The 19,262-nt window shown below is 42.7% G+C and overlaps 1 protein-coding gene across 1 annotated transcript in view; it reads right to left on the bottom strand.

Moving 5' to 3' along the window:
• Positions 1-14,602: 14,602 nt before the first annotated feature.
• LOC143962274 (adhesion G protein-coupled receptor E3-like) overlaps positions 14,603-19,262 on the bottom strand; it is a 315,163-nt gene continuing 310,503 nt past the window's right edge. The window contains exon 19 of the mRNA XM_077471584.1: positions 14,603-14,934. Coding sequence (XP_077327710.1) covers positions 14,815-14,934 — 120 coding nt within the window. The 3' untranslated portion in view covers positions 14,603-14,814. The remainder of the gene's footprint in view (positions 14,935-19,262) is intronic.

Raw genomic sequence — 19,262 nt, 5'->3', positions numbered from 1 at the left:
AAACTGGATACAGTGGAGATATATATATATATATATACACACACACACACACACACACACACATATACATACAAACACACACTGCCAGGAAATGTTCCATCCGCTGATAATATCTGTCTTTTGCCGTGCAGTACTGAGGTCCACCAGCAGGTGTCTCCTCCAGTTTTGAGCTGTCAGGAGAGCTTTTCCCTGCTGATGTTATAGCATCTTTGGGCTGCAGTACTGGCGTCCACCAGCGGATGGATCCTGGCAGTATGGAGCAGACAGCACCTCCTGCAACCAGGTGTCACTTGAGGCCAATCACAGGCCTATAAATAGCTGGCAAGCACTCATATGTTTGCCTTGGTATTGTCCTTGTGCCCTGACCTGCTGCTTGTGATCCTGAGCCTGATTCTGAACCTGTTCCTGCGCCCTGAACCTGTGACCCGTGGTTCTGATCCTGTTTCCCTGTCCTGGTCCCTACCCTGTCCCATCTGTTACCATCATCCCTGTCCTGCAGTCTGATCCATCCATCCTCTCCCTGTCCTGTGTTCCTTACCCCATCTGCTGATCTCCTCGTGTATGACCTTGGCCTGGCTTGTATCTCTGATTCTGGACTGCCCTTGTTTATCTACTGATCCTCTGTGCATGACCCTGGCCTGCCTATCGTTTACGATCCTGGTATTTCCCATTTATTGTACATCTCTGTCTGTTGTTGTTTGGGGGTCTCTGTTGGTTGATTTATTGCACTGTGTGGTTGTTTTTATATTATTCACTTTCCTTAATAAATGATTATATTTCACTTATACACATTTGGGTTTCCTCTGTTGCAGTCCACACAGTTCTGGTCTTATGTGATACATGACAGAATACCAAGGCCATCCCTGACCAGAAGTGGCTACACAGAGGAACCATCTTGGTTCAGGTTGCTTACTGAAATGAATTTAGAGGTGATTCGTTATTATGCTTTGCTGGTGTCTGAGAGTGGTGACTATCTCCGCCAGACACTGAACGAGTGGACCAGTGATCAGCTGTTGGAAACCATTCGTTTAGCTCACTCCTGGGTTGATCAGGGCTGTATGCTGTTTGGGGATGTTCAGCCGTTAATTCAAATCTGCACAGAGCTGGCCCTGCCCTGCATCCTGGGGGGCCATGATGATTTTTCTCCCCCTTTCAGTATTAATCAAGTCAAATCACTGGTATGGCTTCTGGAAGATGATTCCCCTTACTTTTTTGAGCATTACACACCCTGTTCCTAACAGATGATGTATTAGAATGTGTTGATTCCGTTCAATCCCTTGTTAGACAGGCAGTATGTAACCCGCAGTTTGTACAACCACTACTTTTAGCATGGTCTGGTATTTTGCAATCAGCCGCAGCCAGCCCACAACAAACCATCTCTGCTACCAAACACCTGCCTGCCCAAGAGTCTCTTCCTCCATCACCTATGGCAACCTCAGTTTCAGCCCAATATACTCTACTGCCCACCAAATATCAATACCCTGTTTCTTCCTGCTGCACATATCCTGCCTTTAATCCAACTGCCTCTTTCCCGTGGCCCACTATCCCTCAAGAACTTGCCCCAGCCACTGTTACCTCTTCCCTGCCATATTCCAACCCTTCTCTCCAGTCTGCTTCATCCCCTACCTATAGATCTGCAGCTACCTACAGGACTTCAGTAGCTAAATCTAAAAAGAGACGGAAGTTCTTTCCTACCCATTTGATCCTGCCAGTAACGCAACCTGCCTCCACACCAACCAACCTGCTCCAGTCTGCCTGCATGCCAGCTGAACCTGATCACCCACCTGATTCTGCCAAACATCTGCCTGCTATCCAGCCAGTGTCTCCGCCTGAAGTTCCTGTGCTCCAGTCTGATGCCTGATGCCTTCCAGTCTGATGTCCCGGCCTTCCAGTCTGACGCCTTCCAGTCTGATGTCCCGGCCTTCCAGTCTGACGCCTTCCAGTCTGATGTCTTCCAGTCTGATGTCCCGGCCTTCCAGTCTGATGCCTTCCAGTCTGATGTCCCGGCCTTCCAGTCTGATGCCTTCCAGCCTGATGCCTTCCAGTCTGATGCCTTCCAGTCTGATGTCCCGGCCTTTCAGTCCGATGCATTCCAGTCTGATGTCCCGGCCTTCCAGCCCCGATGCCTTCCAGCCCAGTGCCTTCCAGTCTGAGGCCTTCCAGTCTGATGTCCCGGCCTTCCAGTCTGAGGTGCCTGCCTTCCAGCCTGCCATCCCGGGGCCTGCCTTCCAGCCTACCGGTCTGATGTGCCAGCCTCCCGGTCCGATGTGCCAGCCTCCCGGCCTGAGGTGTTCCAGTCTGCTGTCCAGCCTGAAGTGCCCGCTGTCCAGCCTGAAGTGCCGGTGCCCGCTGTCCAGCCTGAAGTGCCGGTGCCCGCTGTCCAGCCTGAAGTGCCGGTGCCCACTGTCCAGCCTGAAGTGCCCACTGCACCAGCTTGAAGTGCCTGTGCCCGCTGCTCAGCTTGAAGTGCCCGCTGCTCAGCTTGAAGTGCCTGCGCCCGATGTCCAGCTTGAAGTGCCCGCTGTCCAGCTTGAAGCGCCTGCGCCCTCTGTCCAGCTTGCAGTGCCCTCTGCCCAGCTTGCGGTGCCCTCTGCCCCACTTGATGTACCCGCTGCCCAGCCTGATGTGCCTGTTGCACAGTTCAAGGTGACTGCTGCCCAGTCCGACAATCCGGACCCTGCCGATGACCTGGAGCCTCCCGCCCAACCCAACGACCTGAAGCCTGCTGCCCAGTTCGATGTGCCTGCTGCTAAACCTGTTATGTCTTCATATCCAGCTTAATGTGACTCCGCCTGCTGCCCAGCTTGATGCCATGGACTTGTCCCAGCAGCAGCTAGTTGGAGCGTCCGGAGGCCGCTCCTTTGAGGGGGTTACTGTCAGGAAATGCAAATGTTCCATCCGCTGATAATATCTGTCTTTTGGTGTGCAGTACTGAGGTCCACCAGCAGGTGTCTCCTGTCAGTTTTGAGCTGTCAGGAGAGCTTTTCCCTGCTGATGTTATATCATCTTTGGGCTGCAGTACTGGTGTCCACCAGCGGATGGATCCTGGCAGTATGGAGCAGGCAGCACCTCCTGCAATCAGGTGTCACTTGAGGCCAATCACAGGCCTATAAATAGCTGGCAAGCACTCATATGTTTGCCTTGGTATTGTCCTTGTGCCCTGACCTGCTGCTTGTGATTTTGAGCCTGATTTTGAACCTGTTCCTGCGCCCTGAACCTGTGACCCATGGTTCTGATCCTGTTTCCCTGTCCAGGTAGCAGAGAGGGTTTGTTGTGGGCTGACTGTGGCTGATTGCAAAATACCAGACCATGCTAAAAGTAGTGGTTGTACAAACTGCGGGTTACATACTGCCTGTCTAACAAGGGATTGTATGGAATCAACACATTCTATTATCATCTGTTGGGAACAGGCTGTGTAATGCTCAAAAAAGTAAGGGGAATCCTCTTCCAGAAGCCATACCAGTGATGTGACTTGATTAATACTGAAAGTGGGAGAAAAATCATCATGGCCCCCCAGGATGCAGGGCAGGGCCAGCTCTGTGCAGATTTGAATTAATGGCTGAACATCCCCAAACAGCATACAGGACTGATCAACCCAGGAGTGAGCTAAACGAATGGTTTCCAACAGCTGATCACTGGTCCACTCTTTCAGTGTCTGGCGGAGATAGTCACTACTCTCAGACGCCAGCAAAGCATAATAACGAATCACCTCTAAATTCATTTCAGTAAGCAACCTGAACCAAGATGGTTCCTCTGTGTAGCCACTTCTGGTCAGGGAGGGCCTTGGTATTCTGTCATGTATCACATAAGACCAGAACTGTGTGGACTGCAACAAAGGAAACCCAAACGTGTATAAGTGAAATATAATGATTTATTAAGGAAAGTGAATAATATAAAAACAACCACACAGTGCAATAAATCAACCAACAGAGACCCCCAAACAACAACAGACAGAGATGTACAATAAATGGGAAATACCAGGATCGTAAACGATAGGCAGGCCAGGGTCATGCACAGAGGATCAGTAGATAAACAAGGGCAGTCCAGAATCAGAGATACAAGCCAGGCCAAGGTCATACACGAGGAGATCAGCAGATGGGGTAAGGAACACAGGACAGGGAGAGGATGGATGGATCAGACTGCAGGACAGGGATGATGGTAACAGATGGGACAGGGTAGGGACCAGGACAGGGAAACAGGATCAGAACCACGGGTCACAGGTTCAGGGCGCAGGAACAGGTTCAGAATCAGGCTCAGGATCAGGATCACAAGCAGCAGGTCAGGGCACAAGGACAATACCAAGGCAAACATATGAGTGCTTGTCAGCTATTTATAGGCCTGTGATTGGCCTCAAGTGACACCTGATTGCAGGAGGTGCTGCCTGCTCCATACTGCCAGGATCCATCCACTGGTGGACGCCAGTACTGCAGCCCAAAGATGCTATAACATCAGCAGGGAAAAGCTCTCCTGACAGCTCAAAACTGACAGGAGCCACCTGCTGGTGGACCTCAGTACTGCACGCCAAAAGACAGATATTATCAGCGGATGGAACATTTCCTGACACCAGGACAATTTTCAGCTTTCAGCGCTGTCACATTTTGAATGACAATTGCGCGGTCATGCAACACTGCACCCAAACAAAATTTTTATAATTTTCTTCCCACAAATAGTTTTCTTTTGGTGGTATTTAATCACCTCTGGGGTTTTTATTTTTTGCTAAACAAATTAAAAAATACCAACATTTTTGAAAAAAATAAAGTTTTTCTGTCGTAAAATGTTGTTTTTCCCCTTACCTTACGGGCACTGATGGGCACTTATGAGGTGCCACTGATGGACACTGATGAGGAGGCACTGATATGTAGAATTGATGGGCACTGATAGGCGGCACTGATATGCAGCACTAATGGGTAGACATGTGTATTCGTTTTCGTCCGAATTTCAGGTATTTTTGTTATCGTTTAAACAAACGATAACGAAAGTGCAGAATCCAAAAAACGAAAGATCCGACATAAACAAATGCTTTATTTTCGTTTTCGTTGTGACAACAGTTCGATATAGATAGGAGATTCGACATGACGCTGACAAAAACAATCTGTGTCTATTGAACCTGTGGTCGAATGTGCCTAACCTTAACTCTCTTAACTATTAGTCCAACATTATTCTACATAGAGAGAAAAGATTTGACATAGAAAGAAAAGATTTGACATACAGAGAAAAGATCGCTGCTGGAATTGGGTGGGGGAAGTAAAATAAAAATAATAATGATTATGAATGTTATTGGCTGATTGTAACCATAGAGGAAGAGCAGTAAAATAGCTAGAACTAAGTACACACGTACAGCCAACTTACTTTCACTTACGATTGCAATCAGAGAGAGAGACACACACACTGAATAATTTCAGAAGACAGTCAATCTTATGCCGCGTACACACGGGCGGATTGTATGGCCTACTTAGTCCGTCATACAATCCGACGGACAGTCCGTCATACTTTCGAATGAACGGACTTGACCACACACGGATGCACAAACAGTCCGTCGAAAGCTTGCGCGATGACGTGTACAGCACGTACGACGGGACTAGAAATAGGAAGTCCAATACACAGCAATGCAACCTTTCGCCGTGTAAATCCTTTCTGAGCATGCACCATTCTTAGTCCGTCGAACTAGCCTACTGACGAGCGGATTGTCCGCTGAAACCAAAGTATGACAGACAGTATTACGGAAATTCCGAAATACTTAGTACGCCAGACTGCACGCTGAAAAAGTCCGCTGAAGCCCACACACGAGCGGACTGTCCGCTGAAATGTGTTTCGACGGACTAAGTTGGCCATACAGTCCGCCCGTGTGTACGCGGCTTTTGCTGGTCAGTTTGTCAGAGAACCTAAATTATTTAGCAATTAAGCATAAGCACAGCAGCAGAACAATAGTGAAGCAAGCTACAGTTCAACTTAACTTTTTCATAATAATCTGCTGCTATTGTGTTAGTGTTGTGAAGTTGATAGTGTTGCTAGTTTTGTGATAGCCTCAGAGGCTGCCCGTGTTGTGGGGGGGGGGGATTTATTATTTTTATTATTATAGATTCTACAGTATATTATAGATTGAGATTCTATATAGATTCTATATACCCCATCTTGTTACCTGTCTGATCAGTGATCACTATCACCAGTCCATTTTCTGTTTGAACTATATACATTCAACATGAATGACAAAGATTCGACAAAGCAGCGAAAAACATACAAATGTCGAATCTTTGGCTTATGGTGTCTGTCGAATGTTCAAAGAAGATTCGACGGAGCACCTAAACTATATGGAGTCATACAGTTTCGCTGCTCCGAAAATCTTCTTTGAACATTCGACAGACACCATAAGCCTTCAATGACAGATTCGACCTTAATTCATTTGGATTTTCGGACAATGCAATTGTTAACAAAAAATGAAAAAATTAAAATGAATTTCGGGAGTAACTAAATAAATGTATTTTTCGGCCGAAAACTAAATTCCGAAACAAAATATTTCAGTGTGCACATGTCTACTAACGGGCACCAATAGGTGGCACTGATAGGTGGCACTGATGAGCACTTATGGGCACTGACATGCGGCACTGACAGGTGGCACTGATGGGCAGCACTGATGATGAGTTACTGACAGGTGTTACTGCTGGGCACTGATTGGCACTGTAATAGGCACTGATTGGCACTTTGGTGGGCTCTGGCATTGTGATGGGCACTGACAGTCTTTTATTATGGGGACACTGCTGGGCACTTAATGGTATGTGATTGGCACATCTGAGGGGGCTGTGCTGATAATCAATGTGCTGATCATCAGCACAGACCCCCCCCCCCCCCCGACAGGGAGAGCTGCTGATCAGCTCTCCCTGTCAGTGCAAACTGAGGAATGCCATTTACCGGCACTTCCTGGTTCACGCGATGATCAGCGATTGGTCACAGCTGATCACGTGGCAAAAAGCCTTTGACAGAGGCTTCTTATCATGATTGGTGATACGGCATGTCAGACTGACACTGGCGCGCACCGGCATGTTATCCTGCTTGATGTCATATGACGCCCAGTCAGGACAACAGAACCACTTCCTTGATGTCAATATGCTATTGACCTGGCGGGAAGTGGTTAAATTGTATGTAGACCCTCATCGTGTAAGACAACCCATTCAGTTTAAAATAGAAATTAAATGAAAGGCAAAACATTTGTGCATAGATATAAAAAAAACATAATAAAATACTTTTTTTTTCCCTTTATATGTAATAACATATTTGCTGTTCTCAGCTGTATAAGAGCTGGGGGAGAAGAAACAGCAGTGCACTGATCTTTGCAGTGAATGGCTGTGTGGGAGGAGGGGGTCGTGCCAGGACAAGTCTGATATTAGAGGAGAGAACACTGAGTTCTAAGTGCCCAGTATAAATAGAGAATTCAGTGTTTTCAGTTTTTAATAAGAAAGCAGATGGACTGGCAGGAACACCAGGGATTTCACATAAAGAAAGCAATACAAAGAGAACAGGATACTTTCTCATACAAGTACACTGTACAGAAGGCACATATCAGGAATATGAAATGTTGGGTTTACATGCTCTATAAGATAACACAGGAAGTGTGTACAGAACAGCTCTGAACTTTCTAACACGATCAATTGGTATTATTTGCAAGACTGTATAGTGGTACCCCCATGAGGGCTGCTGATTGACTCTATACCCCACTGGCTACCCCGACTCTGCAGATCCTTTCTTACCTCTCACACCTTGGGTTCCATTCTGCAATGTGATGTTAGCAATGAGAAACTCACACAATGTCACTGAACCACTAAGAAAAGTTTACTAAAATAATTAGTCAAACACAATGAAGGGCATGAATGAACACAAATGATGATTGGCAAGCGTTATCACTTAATGCACACATACAGAACGTATAACTTTATAATTACTTTAAGCAGTATATGCGAACAGGTGCACAGAGGAATAGGTACTCAATATCTTCAAAACATATATTAAATACCTTCCCACTGAGGCCTCAACACACAGACCAAAATGCAGTATATATTCTTTACATTCAAAAACACCTAGCATATATCCTATGGCTCCCCCTAGGTTGTAATTCAGAGTGCAACTTATAAATGTAGTAGCAATGCTTGGTAAGAGGAAGATGATGAAAGTTCTTTCAACTCCAGATATCTTCAGCTAGCCTGATGTTTAAACCAGTATTTGTAATCCACAAGCACAAAGGAAAATAAATGACCGTAGAGTAAAAGATGTGCTGATGGCTGTTAAACTGAAGAAATATCACCACTTGTAGATTCCTCCTTGCAATACAGTACTGACCTTACAGCACAGGAGAGAAAAACAAGGCCCCAAAGCCAAGCTGTATGATGCCTGTGAAGAAGTAGATTCACCTCTGTGGAACTACAAGTCTAACCAGCAGTCTGTATAAAGAACTCACTCAGCAATACTGTAATCTCTACTGGAATGGGGCTTCCAGTTGCTCTGAAGCGCAGGCCGGTTTGCTTGCAATAATGGCAAGGCTGTACTCCGAGATCCCTCAGAGGCGGGCGATCTGGCTCTCTGATGTATAGGCTGCAGTCTCTCACTCCTGGTCACACACAGACCTCCTGCTGGCAAGTGTTGAATGGCATCCAGAGAGGCTGAAAATAGGCCACGCCTCTCCTTTTAACACTCCTCCCAGCAGGCAGTGCTGCGCACTTTGCATTGTCTGTCATGTGGTTCAGGGCTGATCCAGCTAACAGAGTCACTTCCTCCTCCAAAATACATTGACCACAGTACTTTGCTGCATTCCTTCTCGAAAAATAGGACTAAAAAAAAAAACAGAGTCCAGCAACCACTAGAGGGAGCCAAACTCATTTGAAATAACAAGAAACTATTCAACTATAATAACTATAGTAGCAAACCCTTGGCTACAACTGATTAAAACATGTTTTCAATACCGTAGTATATTTAACAGCACAAAAGGAAGCAAAAAATATATGTTTATTGGTAAGGTTTACATACTAAGAATTTTTTTAAACCAAAAAAATGAAAACATATTTCATGACAGAAAAGAATAGTTTAAAAATTACATAACATTTATTACTGAATTCCCTGACACCCCCACTCTGGTATAACCTAGTGAATGTAACCTTATAGGGTAAAACTCACACAAGGGTAAACCCCAAGAACTTATAAAATTACAGAATTAAAAACATAAAAAAATAATTAAAAACATATGATAGGCATATGATAGGCATATGATAGAAAGATCATATCATATGCCTATCATATGTTTTTAATTCTTTTTTACTTGACCTGTTTGATACGACTTATTGTTAATAAAATATATTTTTGTACTATATCATTGTCCATCTTGCTTGTAAAGTCCGAATTAGGGCCCTGTGGCCCTTTAACCTTTCTCTCTTCCAATCAAGTTTATACGGATGTGGCTTTAGGAGTGTTATTTAAATTTTTGTGAATACTTTCATTCTCAAAGACCCTATTGATATTCAATATTTCAATGACTCCCTGGGGGTTTTCTTTCACGCGAAATGACAATCGCAAAACATCTCCTTAACCAGTGGGAAGCCCACAAATATGTTATTATAGGGGATTTTATAGCCAATATTGCCAAAATCAAAAAAGAACACCAAGCTAAAATCAATGCCCTTATATCTCAAATCCACAAACTTGAAACAACACATAAACTAACTATGGCTTCCTCGACACTCAGTGAACTAACACAAGGTAGAACTCAACTTGCAGAGGAACTTAATATGAAAATGAAAAGGCAATATATCCTCAGACATAAACTATACTACGAACAAGGTAACAAGAGTGGGAAGCTGCTAGCAAGAGCGGTACAAAAAATCAAAAAAGCGCTACCACTGTACATCAAATTAGAGATAAACAAGGCAAATCACATTCATCCAATGAAGACATAGCCAAACAATTTAAACAATAATATCAATCCCTATTCAATAGCCCTTCTAACTCCAAATGTCCACTAAATTCAAAGAAAAGAACTCACCTCGTTCAAGAGTTTTGCAAAAATAGAGTCCATCTTCAATCCCGGTAGACGCCGTCCGAGAATTAGAATCTCCTATCTCTGACGTGGAATTTGACAAAGCAATTAAGGACATGAAATTAGGAAAAGCCCCAGGTCTCCCTTTACAATACTACAAAACATTTTCAAATATTTTGAAACTGCGTTTCCTGGCAACCTTCCACTCACTTCAGACAGAAAAAACCCCATCACCCCAACTCTTAGAAGCACACATAGTGGTAATCCCTAAAGATGGAAAAGACAAAAAGCAGGTCAGAAACCATCGACCAATCTCACTTATAAACATGGATGTAAAAATGTATACCAAGATATTAGCAAATAGACTAATACCACTACTCACGTCCCTTATATACTTAGACCAAGTCTGATTCATTCCCGGAAGAGAAGAGAAAGGAGGGTGAATGGAAAATATAGCGCTGGTTATGTGCCACATCCAAATTATACAATAGAAAAAGAGAGGGTTCCCCTAGGTGGACTTTATAGGCAACACATCATTTAAATAGAATAATATCAAAGTCATATCGTAAAAACGTTTTTTATTTGTTGAAATTTGTGCTCATTCGGCCGGCCTTTGACCATGAGGCACAGGAACTGTTGTTTGACCCTTTCAGTGATTCCATGTGAATAAATTTCCATTGATACTTCTTTTTTGCCTTGGGATATTAGCCCCACTGACATATTAACTACATGCTGTCATCTCCTCGTTTTTAATGTTTATGACTTAAACATTGAGACATATATCACCTATTACCAATATGTAAGTAAACTATTGAAAAGATGATGTATATCTTATTAAGAAAAATATTTCTCATCTTAAAAGTTACTGATTATATATTTTATGCTTTAGATGAACCTCTCCTCTTCGCATCCCTGAAGAAGGAATTTCCTGAAATGCGTTGGTGTAGGGAGGATTCATTATACCTATACCTGTTACGGTGATATTAACTGACTGCCTTCAGTAAATCAATGTTTCATTTTTTATCATGTCTAAATTTCAACAAATAAATCCTTTTTTACTATATTACTTTGATATTACTCTATTTAAATTATGTATTGCCTATAAAGTCCACCTAGGGGAACCCTCTCTTTTTCTTTTCCCAGAAGATATTACTAGAGAAATTACTCTGAACTCCATATCACAATGGAACTACATACAAATCAAAAATGACTTGACCAGACATGAGGCATCACATACGTGAACAAGACCTTTCACTACCCAAAAAAACCCCACAAAGACATATAACTTCAATCCTATACATACTCTTTTTGGGGAAATAACTGATTTCTCCAGTACATCATGCCCCGCATGGGAACAAGACCTCAATACCCATATGATATCAACAGAATGGTAAACAATCTTCCTGTATGCTCACAAAGGATCCCTTAAAATTGAAACTCCAGATTGTGGATTCAAAATTACAGGTTGGTAGAGAATACCTACCCTACTAAATAAATTCTATCCCCAAGTCTCTAGTAGATGTTGGAGATGCGGAAATGAAAAGGCTCCATTATTCACATTTGGTGGTTGTGTCCCATGGTCCAGCCATTCTGGAAAATGGTCCATGACACCATTCTTTCAGTCACATCAGAAAATTTTAACTACAATCCAGCGCAATATCTCTTGCACCATACTACAATCTCTAAGAAACGTTATCTCAAGTCTTTACCTATTATTATGATAAATGCCACAAGACATTGTATACCATACCAAAAAAATTCCTTCAAAAAAAGAATGGTTTCATAGAAATAACCACATTGAGAAAATAGATGGACTTATCAGCATATCACAAGAGAACATCTCAAAGTTTACTTCAACCTGGTATAACTGGACCCCATTTAAATCTACTACTGCCTATGAAGCCGCAATATAACTTGAAAAAGGCAATAGAACAAGAAGGGAAAATGTAATAAAAAGGAGAGGAAAGGCACAACTGCTCCCCGCCACCTTTTTAATTTTTTTTTCCCCAGTTAAATCGAATACCAGTAGCTAATTAAAATTGGTCAGATTATTATAACTTGTTTAGTGACTACAAGCACTAAACTTTTTCTTGCTGGAGAAGCAACGCTAGAGAGGGGATATAATAGCAATTTAGAAATACCTTAATGGTGATCCCAGAGGACACGGGGCCATACAATGAGATTGGAGGAGAAGAGGTTTTTCACTGTCAGGGTGATAAGGAGGTGGAACCCTCTTTCATAATTAGTGGTGATATTTTTAAAAGACTTCCGGGACATGCATCTTAGTAAACAATATACAGGGATATGAGAAATTATTATTGACACTGAAACACATACACCAACACAGGTTGAACTGGATGGACTTTTGTCCTTATTCAACCTTACCTAGTATGTAACTATGTATAGTGGCTTGAAAAAGTATTAATACCCCTTTGAAATTTTCCTCATTTTGTCATGTTAAAATCAAAATCGTAAATGTAATTTATTGGGAATTTATGTGAGAGACCAACACAAGGTGGCACATAATTGTGAAGTGGAAGGAAAATGATAAATGTTTGTCATTTTTTTTTACAAATAAATATCTGAAAAGTGTGGCGTGCATTTCAATTCAGCCCCATTTACTCCGATACCCCTAACTAAAATCTAGTGGAATCAATTGCCTTCAGAAGTCACCTAATTGGTAACCTGTGTGTAATGTAATCTCAGTATAAATAACTATTGTTCTGTGAAGCCCTTAGAGGTTTGTTAGAGAACCTTAGTGAACAATCTGCATCATGAAGGCCAAGGAACACACCAAACAGGTAAGGGATAACGTTGTGCAGAAGATTAACTGATTCACCTACTGATCGCCCCGCTGGCCACGCACGATCACGTGCACGAGAGGCGGTATAGGGATTTGTGTGTGTAAACACATAAATCCCTGTTCTGTCAGGGGAGAGGAGACATTTTGTTTGTTCCTACTAAGTAGGAACAACGATATGTCTCCTCCCCCAGCAGGTCCTATCCCCATTCAGTTAGAACACATGTAGGGAACACCCATTTAACCCCTTGATTGCCCCCTAGTGCTAACCCCCTGCATATTTATAGCATAGATCACTGTATAATGGTCAATGGTCCCAAAAATGTGTCAAAAGTGCCCGATCTGTCCATAGCAATGTCGCAGTACCGCTATAAAATCGCAAACCACCGCCAGTACTAGTAAAAAAAATAATTACATAATAAAAATGGCATAAAATGTAGAAGAATATATATTGGCCTAAACTGATGAAGAAATTTGTTTTTTAAAAACATTTTTGATGATATTTATTATAGCAAAAAGTTAAAAAAAAGTTTTTTTTCAAAATTGTTGCTCTTTTTTTGTTTATAGCGCAAAAAATAAAAACCACAGAGGTGATCAAATACCACCAAAAGAAAGCTCTATTTGTGGGGAAAAAAGGATGTAAATTTAATTTGGATACAGCATTGCCTGACTGGGTAATTGTCAGTTAAAATGACACTGTGCCAAATTGTACAAAGTGCTCTGGTCAGGAAGGGGGTAAAATCTTCCTGGGCTGAAGTGGTTAAAGCAGTATTTTAAAAAAATATCCCAAGCTTTGAACATCTCACAGAGCACTGTTCAAGCCATCATCCAAAAATGGAAAGAGTATGGCATAACTGCAAACCTACCAAGACAAGGCCATCCACCTAAACTGACAGGCTGGGCAAGGAAAGCATTCATCAGAAAAGCAGCCAAGAGGCTCATGGTAACTCTGGAGGAAATGCAGAGATCCACAGCTCAGGTGGGAGAATCTGTCCACAGAACAACTATTAGTGATGCACGCCACAAATCTGACCTTTATGGAAGCATGGCAAGAAAAAAACCTTGTTGAAAGAAAGCCATAAGAAGTCCCATTTGCAGTTTGCGAGAAGCCATGTGGGACACATAGCAAAACATGCGGAAGAAGGTGCTCTGGTCAGATGAGACCAACGTTGAACTTTTTGGCCTAAAAGCAAAACGTTATGTATGGCAGAAAACTAACACTGCACATCACCCTGAACACACCATTCCCACCGTAAAACATGAGTTGATGGAAGATGGATGGGGCCAAATACAGGGAAACCTAAGAAGAAAACCTGTTAGAGTCTGCAAAAGACTTGAGACTGGAGCGGAGGTTCACCTTCCATCAGGACAACGACCCTAAACATTCAGCCAGAGCTACAATGGAATGGTTTAGATCAAAGCATATTCATGTGTTAGAATGGTCCAGTCAATGTCCAGACCTAAATCTAATTGAGAATCTGTGGCAAGACTTTAAAACTGCTGTTCACAGACGCTCTCCATCCAAGCTGACAGAGCTTGAGCTATTTCAGATTGTGCAAAGCTGGTAGAGACATCCCCAAAAAGACTTGCAGTTGTAATTGCAGGGAAAGGTGGTTCTACAAAGTATTGACTCAAGTATTGAATACAAATGCATGCCACACATTTCACATATTTGTAAAAAAAATTGAAACTCATTTATAATTTTTCTTCCACTTCACAATTATGTGGCACTTTGTGTTGGTCTATCACATAAAATCTCAATAAAATACATTTAAGTTTTTGGTTGTAGCATAAAAATGTGGAAAATTTCAAGGGGTATGAATATTTTTTTAAGGCATGGTAACATATGCCACCACAAGATTATTTGTTTTAGAAGCCAGCTACATTTTTAGATGTCCCTGGCTTTTATACATCAACCCTAGTGAGGTTATTTTGTTGTTTCAGATTGCTGCAGTCATCTTCTTTTCACAGTATGAATTTCCTCACAAATCCAAGTCAGCTACACGCTCTGCTCTTTCTTCTCAGCTGGAGAATTGTCTGCACTGTTCACATCTTTACTGAAGGCTATTGGATTTGTCAGGGCGCAGTCAGCATGACAGTCAGTGGAGGTGGCTAATGGCTGCAAAAACATGTGAAAATTAAGTCTAAGCAAAGTGACCTTAGAAGATGGTAATAAATGACTCAGACCTAGCAAATGCAAATCTGGCTTCCATGTAATATTGAAGATAAGGTTCCCTTGCAATAACTGCTATTTTTGTTTTTTGAAAAATTAAAAACAGTGCTAGCATTGCTCTGTTTTTTTCCTGTAAACTTGTGGACCAGATTGCATCTTGCAATATTTAATCCATTCCTAATTTGGCTCACAAACGGCATACAATCTTCTCTCTTGGTTACCCATGTAAAACAACTCAGTTACACTTGGGTGGAGCCAAGTTCTGCCCCACCAAATAAAGAGTCTGTCTGTTGATTGACACAAGGGGGTCTATTTGTAAAAAAATTATTTTGTGAATGTCTCAATATTTGTGAATGCGTAAAGAATAATATCCATAATGTTTGTAATGTGTGTACTAGAGTCCTTTTGTTGCTTTTCACCAAGCAATTATAACATCCCCTAGCCTTCAGTCTTAACAGAAAAATAGCTATAAAAACATTTGACCATGAGGCCGCGTACACACGCGCGGACTGTTCGCCCAACTTTGTCCGCTGAACAGTGTTTGGGCGGACAGTCCGCTCGTGTGTGGGCTTTCAGCGGACAGTTTCAGCGGACAGTTGGACGGACAAGGTTTTTCGGAAATTCCGTAAAACTGTCCGCTGAAACCTTGTTTGAGCGAACAGTCCGCCCGTGTGTAGGCTTGTTCGTCAAACAAAGTTGCGCGCATGCTCAGAAAGGATTTTCACGCCGAAAGCTATAATGCAGTGTATAGGACGTCGTATTTTTCGTCCCGTCGTACGTGCCGTTCACGTCATCGCGCACGGTTTCAGCAAACTGTTCGTCCGTCGTGTGTGGCCATGTCCGTCCATGCTAAGTTTGAGCGGACTGTTTGCCGAAACTGTTGGACGGACAAAGTTGGGCGAACAGTCCGCGCGTGTGTACGCGGCCTGAGAGTTAACATTCACTGATAGAGAAAATAGCTTAACACTAATCGGCCTGCAGAGGAAATAATACCAGGGAGAATTCTGCACTGTGTACATCTACCATATATACTCAAGTATAAGCTGAGTTTTTCAGCACATTTTATTGTGCTGAAAAAGCCCTCTTGGCTTATGCTTTAGTCACTGTGCCCATCTGCAGCCTCATGCGCCTGATCTCATGGTGCTGTGACATGCAGTCTAGTCGGCGGCCGTGCAGTGTAACAAAGCCCCGCCTTCTCCTCGTCCATGATAGGCAGAACACTGACTCACTGCTGGGAAACTGAATCAGTGTTCCATCAGGGATGAGGAGGAGGCGGGGCTTTGTTACACTGCACGGCCACCGACTAGACTGCATGTCACAGCGCTGGGAGATCAGGTACATGTGGCTGCAGATGGACATAGTGAGGCAGGGAGATGGCACAGTGGGGCATGCAGATGGACACAGTGAGGCAGAGAGATGGCACAATGGGGCATGCAGATGGCACAGTGAGGAATGGAGATGGCACAGTGAGGCTGAAAATGGACATTGTTGACCCCATTTTCCACTTACAGTAGCTGCTGTATTTATCGCCCTAGGCTTATAACCGAGTCAATACGGTTTCTCAGTTTTGTGGTAAAATTAGGTGCCTTGGCTTATATTCGGGTCGGCTTATACTCGAGTATATACAGTATGTGCAAACACGCGAACGAATAAGTGTTTGACTGAATAAAACTGCGCTGTGAAGCATATATTTAGCAGCTGTTTTATTACTACTGCTAAATTTTAACGCTTCTTCTTGATTGTTAGCACATGATCATATTTGGTCAATCACATCATAGGAATCCCATTAATGTTATTGACCAAATATGGTCAGGTGCTCAATCACGTAACCCAGAGACCAAGAGCCTTTGCTTGTATTGCGGTGGGTTTGGACATGTTAGTGGATGTGTTTTTTTTTCATTCAGCGAGTTGTAGGCACCTGGCATTTGACTGCACTGGTATTGTTAGTACTCGTCAAAAAGTGTTTGTGTATTTTTTTAACCATTGAATTTTTAGGGAAATTTTTATAAAGGTGGCTTTCAGATTCCAATAAGCCCCCCTGCCTGCAGACCACTAGACATGTGCACACTGAAATATTTTGTTTTGGAATTTCGGTTTCGTCTGAAAAATACATTTATTTAGTTACTCCTGAAATTTGTTCTTATTTTGTTTGGTTAAAAAATGCATTTGTATGAAAAATCGGAATTTAGGTCGAATCTGTTAATTGGAAATGGATGGAAATGCATTCGGACTATGCACATGTCTACAGACTGCTACATACCAGGTCAGGGGGAAGAGGCCCTTGTCCTCATCAACATGGAGGCAAGGTGCTTTGCTAGGTGGTACTTCCTGGCATGGTACATCTTCATGTTGAGTGCATGTGGCCTGGTATGATTCAGGAGGCGGTGGGGCGCATGGTCACTCAGGCTGCAGGCTTGGATAGGGGTCTAGTATGGTCAAAGTTACCCCTTAAAAGTCATACCAGACTTGAAAGTCTGGTACGGAATAGGGTGGGAATCCATACTGTTTTCTTTCATGGGTCCCCCTAAAATGCATTCCAGACCTAAAAGCCTGATAGGAATTTTGGAGGGAACCCAATGCCTTTTTATTTACATTATCCATGCTGTTTGTTTACATTCACCTGTTTGATTACAATCCCTGGCTGACAGCTGAATGTACTGGTATGAGCCATTGGTTGTTAGGATACTGGTGGGTGCCAGCTCCCTAACAACCAGAAGGAAGCTGTCACATTTAACAGTGGAAATAAAAACTGCTAAATGGTTTTCTTCACACTGCATCTGGAGGTGTGTTTGGCTAAACACCCACCTGTTCTCACAAGATTCTCTATAGACTGTACACAGTGCAGAAATCTCCCTGGTATTCTTTCCCCTGCTGGTCGAATGTTCTTAGACTATAGTGTTAGGCTTTTTTTTTTTCTTCTTTAGCTATATTTTTCTTCAGACCAAATGTTAGAAAATGTTATAATTGCCCGGCGAAAAGCAAAAGGGAAAGTAGTACACAGATATTACAACAAATATCATCATTATGCTTGCACAAGCATAACGACATTCGCAAAGCAATTTTTTTTATATATAGACCCCAAGAAGTCTGGTTATCTGCACAATATTGTTGATGTTCAGGACTCCGTTCAACTCAACCCTCCAGAGAACACCCATGTACATTCATGTGATTATTTCATTGTGCGGGATACTGAGAAGAGTAGTACTGGAAAAGCAATGACTTCACAAACAAACTGTTTACAGTGAGGGAAAAAAGTATTTGATCCCCTGCTGATTTTGTACATTTTCCCACTGACAAAGAAATGATCAGTCTATAATTTTAATGGTAGGTATATTTTAACAGTGAGACAGAATAACAACAAAAATGCATTTCAAAAAACTTATAAACGGATTTGCATTTTAATGAGTGAAATAAGTATTTGACCCCTTCACAAAACATGACTTAGTACTTGGTGACAAAACCCTTGTTGGCAATCACAGGGGTCAGACATTTCCTGTAGTTGGCCACCAGGTTTGCACACATATCAGGAGGGATTTTGTCCCACTCCTCTTTACAGATCCACTCTAAGTCATTAAGGTTTCGAAGCTGACGTTTGGTAACTCGAACCTTCAGCTCCATCTGCATATTTTTATGGGATTAAGGTCTGCAGACTGGCTAAACCACTCCAAGACCTTAAAGGATCACTAAAGAAAAACATTTATTTTTATTTTTTTAAACAGACATGTTATACTTACCTCCACTGTGCAGCTCCTTTTGCACAGAGTGGCCCCAAACTTGGTCTTCTGGGGTCCCTCGGTGGCTGTCTCGGCTCCCCGCCACAAGGACTCCACACCTTCATGTGAGCTCCTTCACATGGTGAGGAGTGCTTGCGGGCGCGCTCATGTGATACAATGCCCTGGCTGAGGAAAGGTGGTTCTCACCCAAGATTTGACGGTACATGGCCTCGTCCATCATCCCTTTGATGCAGTGAAGTTGCCCTGTCCCATTAACAGAAAAACACCCCCAAAGCATAATGTTTCCACCTCCATATTTGATGGTGGGGATGGAGTTCTTGGGGTCATAGGCAGCATTCCACCTCCTCCAAATACGGTAAGTTGATGCCAAAGAGTTTGATTTTGGTCTCATCTGACCACAACACATTCACTCAGTTCTCCTCTGAATCATTCAGATGTTCATTAGCAAACTTCAAACTGGCCTGCACATGTGCTTTTTTGAGCAGGGGGACCTTTTGGGCTCCACAGGATTTCAGTCCTGCTTCTGTGGACAGGTGTCTT

This window comes from Lithobates pipiens, unplaced genomic scaffold (assembly GCF_037356315.1).
Source record: "Lithobates pipiens isolate NorthernLeopardFrog02 unplaced genomic scaffold, aLitPip1_a1.2 Scaffold_8, whole genome shotgun sequence".
Lineage (NCBI taxonomy): Eukaryota > Metazoa > Chordata > Amphibia > Anura > Ranidae > Lithobates > Lithobates pipiens.
This window is presented reverse-complemented; position numbering and strand designations above follow the sequence as displayed.